The 17,324-nt window shown below is 39.3% G+C and overlaps 1 protein-coding gene across 1 annotated transcript in view; it reads left to right on the top strand.

The window, feature by feature from the left end:
- Nucleotides 1-17,324, top strand: part of LOC140947237 (THO complex subunit 2-like) — a 29,298-nt gene that overhangs the window by 5,785 nt on the left and 6,189 nt on the right. The window contains exons 11-37 of the mRNA XM_073396296.1: nt 10-78; nt 842-1,014; nt 1,719-1,905; nt 2,463-2,504; nt 2,898-3,031; nt 4,187-4,288; nt 4,816-4,900; nt 5,206-5,299; nt 6,113-6,193; nt 6,903-7,117; nt 8,053-8,232; nt 9,047-9,211; nt 9,898-9,957; nt 10,184-10,284; nt 10,427-10,553; nt 11,045-11,186; nt 11,311-11,468; nt 12,353-12,413; nt 12,511-12,578; nt 13,364-13,486; nt 13,744-13,812; nt 14,241-14,356; nt 14,739-14,808; nt 15,384-15,449; nt 15,830-15,869; nt 16,163-16,204; nt 16,661-16,700. Coding sequence (XP_073252397.1) covers nt 10-78; nt 842-1,014; nt 1,719-1,905; nt 2,463-2,504; nt 2,898-3,031; nt 4,187-4,288; nt 4,816-4,900; nt 5,206-5,299; nt 6,113-6,193; nt 6,903-7,117; nt 8,053-8,232; nt 9,047-9,211; nt 9,898-9,957; nt 10,184-10,284; nt 10,427-10,553; nt 11,045-11,186; nt 11,311-11,468; nt 12,353-12,413; nt 12,511-12,578; nt 13,364-13,486; nt 13,744-13,812; nt 14,241-14,356; nt 14,739-14,808; nt 15,384-15,449; nt 15,830-15,869; nt 16,163-16,204; nt 16,661-16,700 — 2,810 coding nt within the window. The remainder of the gene's footprint in view (nt 1-9; nt 79-841; nt 1,015-1,718; nt 1,906-2,462; nt 2,505-2,897; nt 3,032-4,186; nt 4,289-4,815; nt 4,901-5,205; nt 5,300-6,112; nt 6,194-6,902; nt 7,118-8,052; nt 8,233-9,046; nt 9,212-9,897; nt 9,958-10,183; nt 10,285-10,426; nt 10,554-11,044; nt 11,187-11,310; nt 11,469-12,352; nt 12,414-12,510; nt 12,579-13,363; nt 13,487-13,743; nt 13,813-14,240; nt 14,357-14,738; nt 14,809-15,383; nt 15,450-15,829; nt 15,870-16,162; nt 16,205-16,660; nt 16,701-17,324) is intronic.

Here is a 17,324-nt window from a genome sequence, read left to right as displayed (position 1 = left end):
GTCTGAAAGGAAATTGCTGCTGCAAACAATGAAGAAAGTAACAAAGAAAGCAGTAAAGAAAATGATAAGCCACAAATTGTAAGTACCTTTTTTGCTTGATAATAAATTTATGGCCTTGGTCATCTAAGTCTTAATCATAGACTGAAGAAACACCATAGTGCAGATTAAAGTTCATATGCCCTGTTCCATTCTCATCTCTCTGGTTTCTCTGCAACTCAGGCACTAACCACAAGGAGGTAAATTGGCACTGTGATTTCTAAAACTTTTTACCTAAAAGTTGATGGTGCCTATTCTAGAATGCTTTGCACAGCACGAAACGTCTCTTAGAGGGATCACATTACAAATGAAGATCTGTACGGTCACCTCCCAAAAGTTTCTAGCAAGATCAGGGAAAGAAGAATGAAGGTAATTAGGCATTGTGTTAGACACAGAGAGGAGGAGCAAGGCTGTGCTCTAACAAAAATTGAAGGGAGCCCAGTGCTCTGAACTTGTGAAATCCAGGGTGCCCAGCATATGATTTCTTTGAAAACAGCAAAGATTTTCCAGTCACCCGAGAACAAAAGTTAGGTGCCACGGGCCACCGGGCTCTGCCAGAGCACAGCGTTGAGGAGGCATCAAAGCTTGTGTTGTGGCAGCCACAACACGGACAAACTAAGAGAGGGAGACCTAAGACCACATACATACACACTTTGCTTGAAGACACTGGGTTTAACCACTATCAGAAAACTCAGAACACCAATGCTAGACCAAAGTGACCTGGAGAGCCGGAGATAGCTGGAGAGCTGGCGCTTGATCAAACTAACTTACCTAAATTGTTAATGATTTGCATTTTTTTCTGCAGGCACCAGATAATCAGAAATTTGGTGTATGTGAAGCACTATTGATGGTAGGAGGATGGGATCAAGCTCGCTCAGTACTTGAAAGACTACCACAGTTTGCTGCCGTCTCACATCCTCCTATATCCAAAGCATTGTGCAAGTTGATCCATACCACAATTGAACCACTCTACCGCAGGTTAGTTTTGTCATATTGTTTTATTTTATGTATCTATTTTTTTTTAATTTGCAACACACACAAAAAAATTAGCAAATGATATATAGTAAATTAATAGTGAAATAATAGTAGGAAACAGAAGTGGTGAAGTGAGGGGACCTAGCAGTACTGATAGGAGCTTATGAGAGATTAGGCTCTCCTTGTTTTTGTATTTGCTTAGAAGTTCAATCTTTAGTATTGATGTTTAATATTTTTGTAGTTTAAAGGTCAACAAGAACTCATGGTTCAAGTAGCTTAATTTATAGAAGGAAAATAATAAAATATTGCACGGAAAATTTTTATAGTGTTGTATGATATCAGTACTTATTTTGTGTATATTTTATTTTGCACTGCAGCAGAGCTTAGTTAATGGAAGTGTTAAGAAAGAAGAGTTGTGCTCTTGTAGTGCCTTGTGACCCCTCCCCACCCTCCCTGTGATTTACCGGTACTTTCTCCGGTTGGTAACAGGCCCCTTGGATTTCATAAGCTCAACGCTTTTGTGCTCTCTACATTTGTCTATAAAGTAGCATGGCTCAAGCTAGTGTTTGATTACAGACTTTTCTCTCCCCTTACGTAATGTATGTGGTGTGGGGAAGATGAGTATGTGTAGTGTACAAAAAGCACGCATAATAAAGTATGTGCCAAGACTTTTTGTCCATGATTGTATGTATTTTACTGTTTTTTAGGCATTCTTCAAAGGCAGCCCGTGGACGCCCCTATGCTCCTGTCCCGGGAGGGCCACCTCAGTGTAAAGCCTTCACTGATTTGCCACACTGCGTATTTCCAATGCTGATTCATCTTGGCCCTCATCTGTCAAGCGATCCTATCCTCATGGCTAAGATTCTTCGGATTAGTAAAGGCTTCATGAAAGACGTAAGGCAATTTTTAGTTCAAAGGCTTTTTAAAGATTCAACGAGGAAATAGCCTGTGCCACAGATGGAACTAAACCTTGATTTATTTAGTAACTTCTGTGAAACAGCATGGAATTCTTATTCTGGGTCCTCACCTATGTACCAGGATTTTAGCATGTGCCATGATAGGCCTGTTAAAAACAGCCATTGTCGATTTTTCAATCAGGTTGAAGGGAATTTTGAAACCCACTTCCAGTAATTTGTTGAGTTTGTTGGAAGCCCAGAACAAGGATCGCGGCACTGCCTCACAGAGGTTACTAATCAGGGTTTAATTACATCTGTGACCCACTCTAACGAGGAAAGAACTCTTGAAAAATTTCTCTGATTGAGGTTTTTCTAGACCTTATTTAGTAGATAATGATGTTACAGTGGTTTTCACTTAGTGTCCTCAAATGATGTTTAATCAAAATCTTTGATAGTCATGAAAACAAGTTTGACTGATGAGGAAAAACTTACCGTAAATACTGACTCAAGCCTCATTTACGTGAAATCCTGATGAGTATCTGTTCTTTTCATTAGTATCCAAATGTATTTGAAGACAAGGAGCAGCGTTCATTGCAGGTACACATGTCATTCTTTAGTGTTACAGATGTACTTATAACGAGAATTAAGATTATCTATTGTTTATCCTAACAGTGTAGTGCTAGAGGAAAATTCATTGAAGGGCTATCATGTTAAGTTGTTGGCTAAAAAATTGGCTTATCATTTTCTTGTCTGGTCATCATGTATGACAGCAGATAGGATTTCATTTGACTTTGGGCATATTTCAGTTTGACATTGTCCGACAACAAATTGTTATTGTTTTTTTTGTAGCAATTTTTTTTATGAGTATGTGTTTTGCTGCTGAAGACTTTGATAAATATGCATTATGTCCACATTACTGTACTTGTGATGCTTGCCCTTAGATATTCTGCACCTTTAATGATAATAAAAAATATGATAATCTTTTTACAGGTTGAGAAAGTTTGGTGTGGTCTTCTAACGTTGGTGGATGAAGTTCTTCTGCCCTCAATTTCATTACTGGAATGTAACTCTAGTTTAGCAGAGGAACTGTGGGCCATGATGTGCCGCTTTCCTTATGAGCTTAGGTGAGTCAACCCATGCACAACACCATCAGTTATAGGCGTATTATTACCATTGCTTCATTCAAATCTGCTTTGCAAATTTAAAGAAAGAGGAATTTTTTCAGGAAACAATCACAGAACATCAATGCCTTTCATGTTATATGGTATACAGTATTTCCTTGAATAAGCGCCCACCCCAAGGCCAATATGTGAAGTAAGTGTTCTCTTCTGATAAGCGCCCCCCGCCCCCTCCCTCCTCTTCCCCTTCCTTTCTTAATGGTAGGGATACAAGGAAAACCAGCATCTATGGCTACTCTATTTTTTAACCTTTTAGGCTTTGACCACAGCAGAATCAGTAAAGGAAAATAGTTTCTTTTCCCTCAAGTCACTTGCAGTTCTTTGTATATCCATGTGCATGCTTGCAGAGTTCTATTATGTGCATTATCTCTTCTTTTGATTTTTGTCCTGTTGTCTGTGCTCCTTGTAAATGCCGTAAACTTCCCAGGAACAACTACACCCTTCAGTAGTTTGTTTATAAGGAAACATTACAAGCACCTCACTCAATGAAGTGCCCTCCTTCTAATAAGCACCCATCCTTTTAGCTGAAATTTGGACTAAAAATCATTGTGCATGTAAATCATGCAAATCATTTCAACTTGAAACACTCTCTTTAAGTTGATGGAAGTGTAGTTATGTGCATGAATGGTGGGCTGGCTTTCCTCTCATAGAGGAAATCAGCTTATTTGATTAACCACTCATGCTGCAAGCTTCCAATATCAAGTGTGGGTCTCTCGTGCTGTGACTGGAGAATACTGCCACTGCATTCGTTCATCCACAAACATATGCAGTTACTGTTCTTTATAAGGAGCACCACATTTCAGATCTGTAGAAATTGAAACTTCATGTCCCATAACTCACTAATTGATTTAGGTCTAATTCTGTAATAAAATTGTTGTTTGCATCAACCTGAAGTCAACTACAGTGGAATGAAATCCTATACCTACACTTATACATGAAAGGTGTAACTTAAGTAGTAGTAACAATTTTGTTACTGTAACGTCATGTCTAAAATGTTTCTGGCAATAGTATATAATTTATTGTTAGTTTCAAGATGCAAATTATTTTGCATAAAAAATTAGTGAAGTGCAACATGTATCAAATGTGTGTTTGTTTCACTAGATATCGACTTTATGGTCAGTGGAAGAATGAATCATACAGCAGCCATCCTCGACTGGTTTTGGCCAAAGCTGCAACAATAAAGAGAGCAAAATACATCACAAAGTAAGTTGGTGTTCATTAAACAGCACCCATGGTTTTAGTTATTGCAGCCTGGATAACCAGTTGGTATGTTTTTTAACTTTCTGTATGGGTAATTCCCTAGTCTGACATTGCCTGACATTGCCTGTTTACAAGTGTGTGAACAATAACACACTGGGCTGTAAATAGTGGTTTTGCTCCATCTGAGGCTACTTAACGTTTTTCCAGTTAAGTACATACTATCTGTTGTTTCGATATTAACTTTCTTTGGTTCTAGCTATTGCTACAGTAACAGCAAGTCGTTGGTTTTTTTTCTGATCTGTTGGTAAAATCACATCACCATCTGCACTGTAGATGGCTCTATGAGAACTAATTACTCACTTACTTAAACAAATTTTTGAGGCATTCAAGAAGAGTGTGCTACATTCCTCTAGCCTGAAGTTTTGTTTTCTGGATATTGACCACATACGTGTAATAGTTCTTGGTTCAGAATGGGGAAAACATTAGTAACTGCTGTCAGTGTTGATGTGACTGCTGTTTTTGTGTTGTAGGAGACTAACAAAAGAAAATGTCAAACCATCTGGAAGGCAGATCGGAAAACTAAGCCACAGTAATCCGGGAATCTTGTTTGAATATGTGAGTTATCAAACGTGTTGTTCTGCCACATCCTAAAGTTGAAAACAAAGCAGGGCAGCATCTTTGGAATTTACACATCACAAGTTTTATGTTTTGTATATTATTCATGAATTAGGGCTAGGAGACAAAAGAAATTGAGAATCAATCTTGGTTAGAAAATTTTAACCTGAATTTAATTTTGACTTGTAACATAGCCACATAGCCATGTTGCTTTTGATTGGCCAAGTATTCTGCAGTTACTCCACGAAGGATCTGTTTATCAGAGTAAAGGACCCCTTAAATCTGCTTGATCTTTTTGGTTTCAGCTCTTGTCACAGATTCAAAAGTATGATAACTTCATCGGCCCTGTTGTGGACTCCCTAAAGTACCTTACTCCTCTGGCCTATGATGTGTTAGCTTGTATCCTTGTTGTTTATGTATTTGATTTAAGGTAACCAGGTGTATATCATGGGAGAAATTGAATACTGGTCAGTGATAGGGCTCAAGGGCTTGAAAACCTACCGCCTACTACTTATTGTACAGTTGACTCTAAAAAGTACATCATTAGGACTGGCACTTAAATACCAGTTATCAACCGAGAGTGAGGACATAACATGGAAATCTCAGACTGAGGCTTTGAGGTCAATATATCAAGTGAAGTCTGAGATTTTCCAGTAATGACTGAGTGGACCAGGTTAATAAGTTATTTATTATATGCAAATTCAATAAAAAAAACACTGGAAGTAATTTTCAACTTCCCCTTGCGAGCGCACAGGGTCATTGAAGGTTGTGTTCACTGAACCAAAATAAACCGGTGATGCGATCGATACCACAAGATACAGTTTCTTTGACAATGAGACAATTTTTTCTCTTTATTACATCAAGATCTTGGCCAAATTTAACCACTTTAAAAAATTTCATAATGCCCGGTCAAGAAAGAAAACAAGAAAATCTTGCCAACTCGGCAGTTGGTCAGACAGTGCATACTATTGTAGCCATATACAATGCAATTAATATAAAAGTCCATCTAATTCTTAGAGTGGTGTCTGCTCTGATGAGTGTCAAAAATAATGACTGAAGCCTAGAATGGTAGGGACAAAAAGTCTATTTGTAGGTGTCTGTTTTTAGGTGGGTGTCCATCTTTTGGGGTGTCCCTGAAGGGAGTGTCAGCAGTTTATCCATTTGATTTATAATATGTAGTTGCAGGGGTTCATTTCCTTAACCTTTAGACAGATTGTATTATAGAAGCTCTGGCCAATCCTGAGAGAGAAAGATTAAAACATGAAGACACAAATATCTCTGAGTGGTTAAAAAGTATGCAGTAAACTGTAAATTGTCTGTTGATGCTACAATCAATAACTGTTTACTTATGAATGATAATTCACAATTATTGGACGAGGATTAGCAAAATATCGTGATTTGTCAGTGGCAAGCAGATCAATTATTTGCCAAAGGCTGAGGCAAATTATTGATATGTGAGGCAGTGACAAATCACAATATTTTGTGATAACTGAGTTCAATAATTGTTTTATCATTAGATCAACAAGTTTGTTTTTTAAACTCTCAAAGGTTAGCGAAGCGATCTGCCATATTGACCCCAGAGCAATTGCAAGAAGGAGAAAAGCATGGTTTCATTTCTGCATGAGCACAATATTATTTGCAGCCAAACACAGTTGGACGACATTGCCTATGAGAAGACCATTATTTGTAGGCAGTTATTTAAAGGTCACATGGTGGGAGCCCAGTGCTCTGAACATGTAAAATCTAGGGTATCCAGTATATGATTGTGTGAAAGAAGGAAGATTTTCTATTCGCCTAAGAGCAAAAGGTGCCAAATGCCACCGGGCTCTGATAGAGCACTGCCCTGCATGCTCATGGTAGCCAGTGAAAATCACTGACACTCTGCCCTTGGCAACAGCCCTGTTTAATGTTTCTTAACACCAAAAAGGTTGAAGCCATTATGGAGAGTTTCAAGCTTTTTATTTTACATCCACTTATTACTTATCTGCACGTTGTTCTCCAGGCTTAGCAGTATTTTGTGGCACTGTTTTCCGCAAGTACTCCATCGAACTGACAGGTCTCCTGCAGTATGTCGCCAATCAACTCAAGGCAGGAAAGAGTTTTGATTTGCTGGTACTTAAGGAGGTGGTGCAGAAAATGTCAGGGATTGAGATTTCAGAAGAAGTGACAGCAGCTCAGCTAGAGGCTCTCTCAGGAGGAGAGTTACTCAGGGCCGAGGTAATCAGACAAATTAAGATATGTTTATTAAAGTTGGTTGACTGAAACTGATTCCAATTTATGACCCTCCACAAATTCCCTGCTATTTTGTTTAACAAAGAAAAGGGGAGTGTAAGAAATGCCTTAAATATCACTCAATCTAATGTTAAAGTACTTTATGTATAAAAATGAATGCACTTTTTTGAGTGTCAATGTATTTAGCCGCAAGTGCTAATTAAAGATGTTGTTTTGGTGTCTCTGGATGGATGTGGGACAGCTATATCCATATTGCCACCAAGCCACGAGGCGGTACCATAAATCCTCTATTAAGCACCCCATAGGGGCTTATTTATTTCAAACACATTTTAGGGGGTCTTAATAGAGATGGGGGGCTTATTTAATTAAGCAAAAACGTTGGTATCAGTTCTTTCATAAAGAAGGAGAATGCAAAGTGGAAAAGCTCAAGAACAAGAAGTTGGAAGTCATGCAGCCAAGGAAAAAAAAACAAATCCGAACTTCCAGCCGGTGAATAAACCATCAAAATAAACCTAGATCAATCCACACAAAGTTTTACAATCGTGATTGATTAATATGGTCTATCATTTATTGGTGAATAACAATAATAAGGTGGAGGGGAGGGGGCTTATTAACTTTCTTCCCCTGAAAAAGGAAGGCTTATTAGAGACGGGGGCTCATTCTGAGAGGGGGGTTTATAGAGAATTTTTTGGTATCTTCGTTTCTCAGTTATTTTAAGACCCCGAGTATTAGGCTGGCCCCGGGAATAGAACCCGCAACCTCCTGTTTTGCAGTCAAGCTCCCTACCAACTGCTCTAGTCCTTACTTGTTAAGGCAAACAGAAGGCAATTTATAACGCTAATCTAGCATTTGTTCTGTACTAAAAGTTCTCTTCCAAGCAGCTTTTCAATCATTGTAATTGCCCATTTATCCCTTTGTAGGGTGGATATTTTGGACAGATTAGAAACACCAAAAAATCTTCACAGAGGCTGCGTGACACACTGCTAGAAGGAAAGTTGGACCTACCACTCTGCTTGTTAATGGCGCAACAGCGAAATGGCATTGTGTTTTATGAAAATGCTGACAGACATTTGAAGCTTGTAGGAAAGCTTTATGATCAGGTATACACATGCAGTGTTGTCTATATCACGAAAGTGCCATATTTACTTTTCTGCCTGATTTCCAAACAATTTTCTTTATGAAGTATCAATGAGCATGGTGTGAAGAATGTCAGTTTTACAGCTTGCAATTCGGGCAAGCTCTGGCTAGCATGAACTAGCCCAAAAGTCATTTTAAATAGCCCCCCACCCCCAATACTTTTACCGAGCAGGACTGATAACAGTTTTTCTGTTATTTGAATTCCCCAACAAACTTTACTGCAGTCAAGATGCGCTTTATTTGAGAGTCAATGCATTTAGCACAAAAGTACTAAATAGGGACACTAGTTTTACGGGAGAAGACGGGACCGCCATTTTACGTGGTCATCCGAGGCACGCGAAGGTCCAGCCGCTTGCAGTGCAAAGGGAGTACCTTCATTTCTCAGTTATTTTAATACTCTGAGTACTGGTCCGGCCCTCGTAATCGAACCCGCGACCTCCCACTTTGCAGGCAAGCGCTCTACCGACTGAGCTAATCCTGCCGCGGCTGATGGACACCTTTAAGACTAGCACTAAGTGTCTGTCTTAGAGAGATGTCTGTCTTATAGAGAGTCAAATAAATGGAGAAAAGAAAGGCAGGGACCAACTCTAGGCGTCCATTTTACAAACGCGTCTGTTTTGAGAGAGTTGATTGTAGCTCCATTAAAAAACCCCACTAGTCCTGGGCGTATTGGACACTACTTTCTTCACACGCAGATGAGTTTGAAAACCCCCAGCTCCATGAAAACTGTTCTAAGGATAATTCATAATCACAGCAACGTGTCTTATTTTTTTGTAGTGCCAAGATACACTTGTACAGTTTGGAGGATTCCTTGCTTCCCAGCTAACAGCTGAAGAGTATGATTCACACATTCCCTCTCTGGATGTCCTGGGCCAGTCTTATCACTTGACCCCCGATGCAGCTTTTTTTCTTTCAAGGCCCATGTTTGTCCATCAGATTGAGGTTTGCTCTTATGTTACTTTCATCAGACTATCAGTACACACGGCTTCAACTTTATTTTCTTTAGTCCAATAGCAAAGCTTTGCTGGTGAGAATTTTTTCACATAGAAGTGGTAAATTCACTGGCTATTTTCTGTCTTGGAGGGCGAGCGCTGGCCTGAGAAAACAGCCGACATTGCTCGACGCCACCTCTGGTTTCCCCGCCAAATAACGTCTGAGAAAAAAGTGCAGAAATTTCACATTGATTACGCGTCACTACCCAGAACCGGGATAGTGACGCGTCATCAGAATGGAATAATAATAATTTCTACGCTCGTTTCTCTTACGTCATTTCGCTGGGAAACGAGCGGTAACATCGCGAAATGTTGGTGGATTTTTCAGCCTAGTCGAGAGCCTGTCCAAAAAGCGGGCTGGTTTCTTTTTAAACTCCTTGAAAGAAAAAAGTGAAAAAGCAGCTCGTTTAAAGGGAAGTCATTGTCAACATCCCAAAATAACTATGATCAAAAAGTTTGGATTTCACCTACCAGAACTTTGCAGTACTTTTTCTCATTACTATTGCAAAACACAGTCCGTACCTGAGAGCATTGAAATTTGTTTTATTTTTAATCCCCTTCCTTCTTTCCTTTGTCCGTCAGTATCTAGTTCTCCTTGGTGTTTTTGTTTAATTGTTGTGTTTATTTTTATTCTAGACAAAGTACGAGGAAGCCAAGAAGGCCATTGCTGCTAAAGGAAAACCACTCCAACAGAAGGTAAGTCTTCCCTCCACCCGCCACCTTCCTCGCGGGTTGCGATTTTCACGCGTGCTCGCGTATTCGCTCGCCCTGATGAAATTGACGGACTACTCGTGGTCTGACTCTACAAAAAATCCTCTCTTCCCTCCGCGTGTCACTTTACTCGCGTGTGGAAATTTTCACGCGCGTTCGCGTATTCGCTCGCCCTGATGTAACTCACATTCCTTCATTTTATTGCTTTCAGCAAATCTTGCAGTGCTACATTGATGCAGTGATTTTAGTCATGGAGCCGGTATTCCAGAGTGCTAGGACGATTATGGCACCCAAAATTTGGAACAGCATAAGGTGCAGATGACACCGAAGGTTTTTTTGTCTGTTTGTTTCTGTTTTCATCCATGAAACTAGTGTTTTGTGAGGGTTTCTTGTCATTATGACTAACCATTGAGTGTTATCAGTAGAAATTCATACGTTTGTTGTCCGTTTTTAGTCCTCAGTTGTACGTAACCTTCTGGGCGTTGTCCATGTACGATCTTTATGTCCCACTGGAAAGATATGAACAAGAACTGACGAAATTAAAACAACAGTTGACACAGCTGGATGACAATAAGGACATGGTATGTTATGGTAACAGATCGTTTCGCCCGAGAGTCGATTCACCTGAAGTTGTTTCGCCCATACGTAAGTCGATTCGCCCCGTTGTTCTTAAAACCTGAAAAAAGTCCGTGAAAAGACATGTGGATCAACTTTTTCCAGTGAAAACTGCACACAAATTATATCAAAGATCGACACGATCGCTGCGGTACATGTAGACTCTATGTACAGGGCTGCCTATTTACACTCTTTTAGTATCTCGTATATGATCGCTGGATCATTTTTAATAAGCCTTGTTACAGACTGTTGTTTGCCATCGTGCGAATCGACTTACGTCCAGACGAAACAACTTTGTGCTAATCGATTTTCGGGCGAAACGACCACAATCTAGTTGAATGCTTATAAAACATAAAAATTGTACTGAAAGAATCGCTGTCAACAACATTTTAAAGCCGAAAAAATTTCCAGAGCAACTAAACAGGTTGCCTTTTGTTACAATCATTTTGTTTTTCAGCCTGTAAGCAAGAAGAAGAAGGAGAAAGAAAGATGTTCTCTTTTATTTGAAAAATTGAAAGAGGAATTAAAACAACAAGAGGAACACAACCAGAGAGTAATGGCGTCACTGAAGCATGAGAGAGACTCGTGGCTTCCAGCGAGTAAGTTGTTCATACCGTCAGATTTCCCTGGATAAGCGCTGAAGCTTGTACCCCAAATTCCCTTTGTAGTTTCTGGACTGCAGAATTGCTTAATGTGATTTGTCTGTTAATTTTTGTGTTTCAGAAGCGACCAAAAGTGAAACCATCACACAGTTTCTTCAGCTTTGTATGTTTCCCAGATGTGTGTTTACAGCCAGCGATGCTGTATACTGCGCAAAGTTTGTTCACATGCTGCACAACCTTAAAACACCAAACTTTTCAACGCTTCTCTGCTTTGATCGAGTAAGTCACGTGGCGACTAAATTTCCTTGGAAAAATAAGAGAGACCGTTAGATTCGAGGACGAGGCCGGCGATTAAACTTAAAGTTTTTTCAGGTACTCTAAAAAAATATACTCCCTGGAATGCTTCGTTTTACTTCAATTTTTCAACAGAAAAGCTTATACGGTTAGTTTTACTGAAGGAGTTAAGCCCTCTCCCGATCTCAAAATGATGAAACTTCTAACATTTGATAACTAGTTTCTGCCACTACGACATTTTCGCTAAAACTCGTAGTAGATGACGGCCACCACATTTCCCCCCAAAATGGTGCTGGTTCACGCGCGTGTTCTACTTAGTGTTGAGAAAATCTCTCGAGTAGTCGGTCTCGTCTTAAAATCTAAAGTTCTCTAATATTCTCCTGAACAGAACCAAGAGTTACCACTGCTCATTAGTTTTCGCAGACTTCCTGGATTGGTTGATCCAGTAGATTAATTGTTTAATCAATCATTCAATCAACCAATCATACTTGATGACCAATTAACCTTCCTGGTAGAGGCATGCTTTTTAGAAGCTATAAACTGACAATATTGTGAGTTAATGTCGCTGTAATGTGGGTATTTTGCAACGCACAAAGTCTTGGTTTTGAAAGAAAACTCAAAATGCTTGTTTGGTAAGATAGAAAAACACCAAGGAAGTTATCATTAAATCTTACGGATCATGATTAGTAAAGACGCAGAAACAAAGTCGTAGTTACGTAAACGTAATTCATAACGTGTTGGAGCTGAAATGCGCAGTACATTTTACGTTCACTGATCAAAGAAAAAGAAAACAATTTTGGACTTTACTTGCAAAAGTCCCGTGTCTTCACTGATAAATGTTAAGTAACATGTTTGTTTTGTGTCACAAGGTATTTTCAGACATTTCCTACACAGTTGCAAGCTGTACAGAAAACGAAGCCAGTAGATATGGTAAGCTGTGTTTTGCATCGGTGATTGTGTTTCCAGAGGGACACGCAAGGTCCTGACAGAGTGATCTCTTGATTTCTTGTCTCCGTTCACTTTGTAGGTCGCTTTTTGTGTTCGATGCTTGAGATCGTGATGAGATGGCATGGTGATAAGAAGACTTACGAAAAGGTAAGTAACGCGACAAAAAGAAATAAAACCGCGTAACCTGAGTGTCAGGCGTTTCTGGGGTAAAAGGGCGAAGAGAGAAGCGAAAAGGGAAGATAGCGAGGCAGGGGGAGGGACATCCTTTCTCTCTCCACCCCTCCCCCCTTCCGCCCACTAAAATCACCTCTCTCCTAACCCCTAAGGAGGCCCTGATACTCAGTTTTAAACAACCTTATCTGGTTAAAAATTGTCAAGGTTTTGAAACTTGAGAGCTTGTTTCATCGAGGGTAAGTGGTAGAAAATTACAAAGAACACGAAGTAAAAAGAAAAAACTGGATCAAACTTTAGCGAAGCAAGTCTTGTCCTTTAGCGCCAATGTCAAAGACTTAAGCTGAGCACAATAAAACCGGAAATGTAAATTTTTTTTTTGGGGGGGGGGGGATAGTAAGTTCCTGGTCTGCGTAGAAAGTGTTTTCACCTCGGCGCGACAAAAACTTTGCTACATCTGCAACTGCTTTTTCTATTAATTTTTTTTTTAATTGACTAGGTAATCGTCTTGCTGTTATCTTTTTATTCGTACCTTCGTCGTAAAGTTGGTATTTTACTAAAATGTAAAAAAGGGAAGTTAATTGAACGCTAAGCAGTATTTAGCCACATGTAACTTTTTCTGAAAATGTCGTTTCTTGGAATTGTGACGTTCAAACTTACATAAGTGAATGATTAAAATATACATTTTGCATACACAGACTGGCAATGAATTTAAATATGGCCGTTTATAGCTCCTTTTTATTAATTTTTTTTTTTAACAGGAATGTGGTAGTTACCCCGGATTTGTGACCGTTTTGAGGGCCACAAACAACGATAAAGCAGACCATTTAGACTACGAGAATTACAGGCATGTCTGTCACAAGTGGCAGTACAAACTTACTAAGGTAACCCTCCATTTTCAACAATGCCAATTAAGTGAGCCAAACCCTAATTTATTTCCTTCCCAGATGAACATCATTCGCCCCCCCCCAACCCCCAACCCCCCCCCCCCAAAAAAAAAAAACAACAACAACCAGACTCCCCCATAATGTAGTCACTAGATGATAATGGCGATACCAACTGATCTTTCAATCTTTGTTTTTAATAACACCGGTAGATCAGAAAATATGTTATCATATTGTTTTTTTTTTCGTTGTCGCAGGCCCTTGTAGTGTGCCTGGAATCAAAGGATTATACTCAGATCCGAAATACAATTATGGTGTTAACGAAGGTATGTCTCCAATCATGTTTTTAGCTTGTCTCGTACGTCAGAATTCTGAAAAACGTGCGCTAAACCTCTCTCGTCTTTCCATGCCCTGGAGTGAAGGAAAAAGTCGTCCTGAAAATCCAGTTCACACTTTTTTTAGTGTAAACTAGCCCGTGTCCGTTAACCTATCCGTCCCGTTTACACTACACCATTTATTTTCAGAGTTGGTGTGTCTTATCTTCTGCAAAAATGCAAAGGGCGAAAAAATAAACACGAGGTGATATTTTGGGTTTATGAGTGCGTGTTGAGTTTGCTTCAGGTCAGCGTTTGATTTTCGCGTGCGCTGTTATGCATGTTGCTTTAAGAAAGCTATTTTTCCTACAAAGATGCGCGACGTTTCTTCAAAGGGCACTTGTTCTGGCTGTTTATTTTTAATTTTGTTCTATTTGCAGATTTTACCGTTTTATCCAAAAGTTTTAAATCTCGGGCAAGCTTTGGAAAGAAGAATCGACAAAATCTGTGAAGAGGAGAAAGAGAAGCGGCAGGATATTTATACTCTCGCTGTGGGGTAAGAAAAGTCACACATGTAGACAGTTGTTTGTGCTTAATATGACCCTTTCCCTAGGGGTAAAGCCTGTTAGCCGAGGAATATAAAATTTATGAAGGAAGTATCCATGGAATCGTCAAAATGTTTAAAGGATGCGACCATGACAGCTAACAAGATGCTAACCAATCAGTAGAGTGGCTTTGACTTTGGCGAATTTTCCCGCGTAAAAGACGCACCTCACGCAGCTGAGAGCGCGGGAAAAAATTTGAGTGTGACCGCTTTTTTCTCGGAATCTAAAACACTACAGAAAAATTGCTTTTCATGCGGTGCGTGTAATTTCAGTAAGGAGTTACTGTGAAATTAAAAAAAATCTTAAGCTTGATTTATTCTTGTTTAATTTTAGGTATGCCGGTCGTTTGAAAGCGAAAAAGCGAGAGATGGTCGTTGAGAGCGACTTTCACCATAAAGAAAAGGTATTGAATCATAAGTTGTCACAAATAAACTTTTTCACGCGTGGCGACTTGTAATGTTTTTGTAACTTTTGAGTCTGACTGTGGATGAAATCCTATGGTTTGACCATTCAAATGAAGCCTCTTTAGCAGTAGTTGCACATGGTACTATTTGTTTTGTACAAAGTTCTAACTTTTGAGTCTGCTGATGAAATCCTATGGTGTGACCATTCAAATAAAACCTCTTCATTAGTATTTTCACATGATACTTGTTTTGTCTGTAGTTCCAACTTTTGAGTCTGTGTATGAAATCGTGGTATGACCATTCAAATGAATCCTCTTCAGCAGTTCGTTCACATGAAACCATATGTCTTTTAGTATTGTACAGAAAAAAATATGGAAATTTTTCCTGGTTGTTTTTTTAAGTTGGTCACTTTTGAAGAGTGGAAGGGCTAGTCTTAGAGTCCAACACATAAGTAAACTAAAAAAGAACGCTATTAAATGGCCGGGTTACTTTACTCTTTGTTGTTCCCCTCAAACAGATTTGATAATGAATTCTTTTTGGGTCTACTTGCTAAAATTTTGATTTTTTTTTGCAGCCCCCTGCAACTGCTCCTCCACCTTCAAGCCAAACTGATTCTGTCGCTGTTAAACAAGAAAAAACGGTGAGTTTTAAGGCGAAATTCGCGCCGTTTATTTTTCGTCATTATTTGGGGTGGATGCGATGTGATGGCGTTACGTTTCAAAAATGATGGATAGCGATGCTGATCAAAATACGTTTCGCATTCAGATAGTGGAGGATGACGCGAAATAGTGAGCGGAGTGGAAAAAAGCGCTGTTTTTTTCCTTTTAACTTTTGTTTCCGCTGTCCCACTATCCGAAGTTAAAACGCCTGGAAAAGGCTATCATTATCGTGACTTAAGTGGGCTTACTAAAAGTTATGTTTTTGTGTATTGTAGGTGAAAAAGAGGCTATTAATTAGTGAGAACGAACATGCTATACTTAAATTGCCAATCAGATTGTAATGTCTAATGCTTTGTTTTAGGAAACACAGCCAAATTCTTCAGTAAACACGGAGTCTACAAGTAAGTTAGTTTAATATTGTAAGTATTTGAGTATGAAAGTCTAGAATTTTGGATGAACTTCCCCAAGAGTTGGCAGAATTTTAAGCACGTGTAAAATAAGATTAAACGAAGACCACACTCTTAGCACAATTAAACAACATTACCACTGTATGAAACAGTCAGTGTAACAAAACAAACGTGGAATACAACAAAATCATATGAGAAAGTTCGCAACACATCATTTTGGGTAATGAGATCACTTAATGGTCTACGAGTTTGCAAACAAAAATCATGTTCAATTTCTATTTTTGTAGAGAGTGTGAAGAATGATTCGGATGTGAAACCCAAGACAACAGGTTTGAAGATTTTGTTTGCTTGAATTGTTATTGAAAACAAGTTAGAGTAATGTAGATTGGTGTAGTGCCTAGGAAGGCACACCCTGCGAGGAAAGCCTGGGTCCGAAACTGCATCTTAGCAACATGCAGGGCATGCTCAACAAAGATCTTAATATAGAATGAAGATGAAGTGCACTGTTGAAATACAAATTTAAACGAAGAGATGATCGTCGCAGTGGTAATTGCAATTTAAGCAATTGTAAATTAACCCGAAAAAATTTCGGGACTTCAACGGGATTCGAACCCATGTCCTCTGCGTAATATCTTAATAGATTCAAGCAGAGTCGTTCTCGAGTACGCCGAAATTGAGCAAGCGCAAGAAAAGCTCTACTGGCAGGGCCAGGAAGGTACAACTGAAGAAAGCTTTATTGCTGTTTTAGAACGTAGGATAAATGATTTATTACCTTGTATTTTTAGTGACAATCAAGAAAGAGCAGGATGGTTCAAAATCCTCCAGGTATGTATTGTACTGTCTTAGCTTGAGAAAATAGCTGACGTTTCGCTATGTCACCACTGGTTTCCCCGCGAAATGACGTCTGAGAAACGAGTGCAGAAATTCCATACTGATGACGCGTCACTACCTGTACCCAGATCTGGGTAGTGCTTCTGATTGGTCGTGCCGCGTGGGAAATTTGCTTCAACCAATCAGAAGCACTACCCAGATCTAGGTAGTGACGCGTCATCAATATCGAATTTCTGGCCCGTTTCTCAGACGTCATTTCGCGAGGAAACCAGAGGTGGGGTCGCTTAATGTTGGCTGTTTTCTCAGGCTAATATTAGAGAGATTTAGAGTCAGCAAACAGCAAACGTAAGATTCAAGTTGAAAATTTCTCGTAGTAGAAAATAAGGAGTTAAATACTGTCCAGAATAATTCTCACGAGTAGAACTGGCTTGAAATTACTCATTTTTGTGTAGAAGTAATAAACAGTAAAGGGCACGTAAGGGAAAAACTTGGTCACGTGGTACAAATGAATGTTTTCCATTTCGCTTAAACGTGACTTAAAATCTCGCTACTGTCGCGGTTAAAACATGGCTTTCCCACGTGACAAAAATTCCTTTCACTTTGAGGGTAACCAACCAT

This window comes from Porites lutea, chromosome 9, assembly GCF_958299795.1.
Source record: "Porites lutea chromosome 9, jaPorLute2.1, whole genome shotgun sequence".
NCBI classification, from domain to species: domain Eukaryota; kingdom Metazoa; phylum Cnidaria; class Anthozoa; order Scleractinia; family Poritidae; genus Porites; species Porites lutea.
This window is presented reverse-complemented; position numbering and strand designations above follow the sequence as displayed.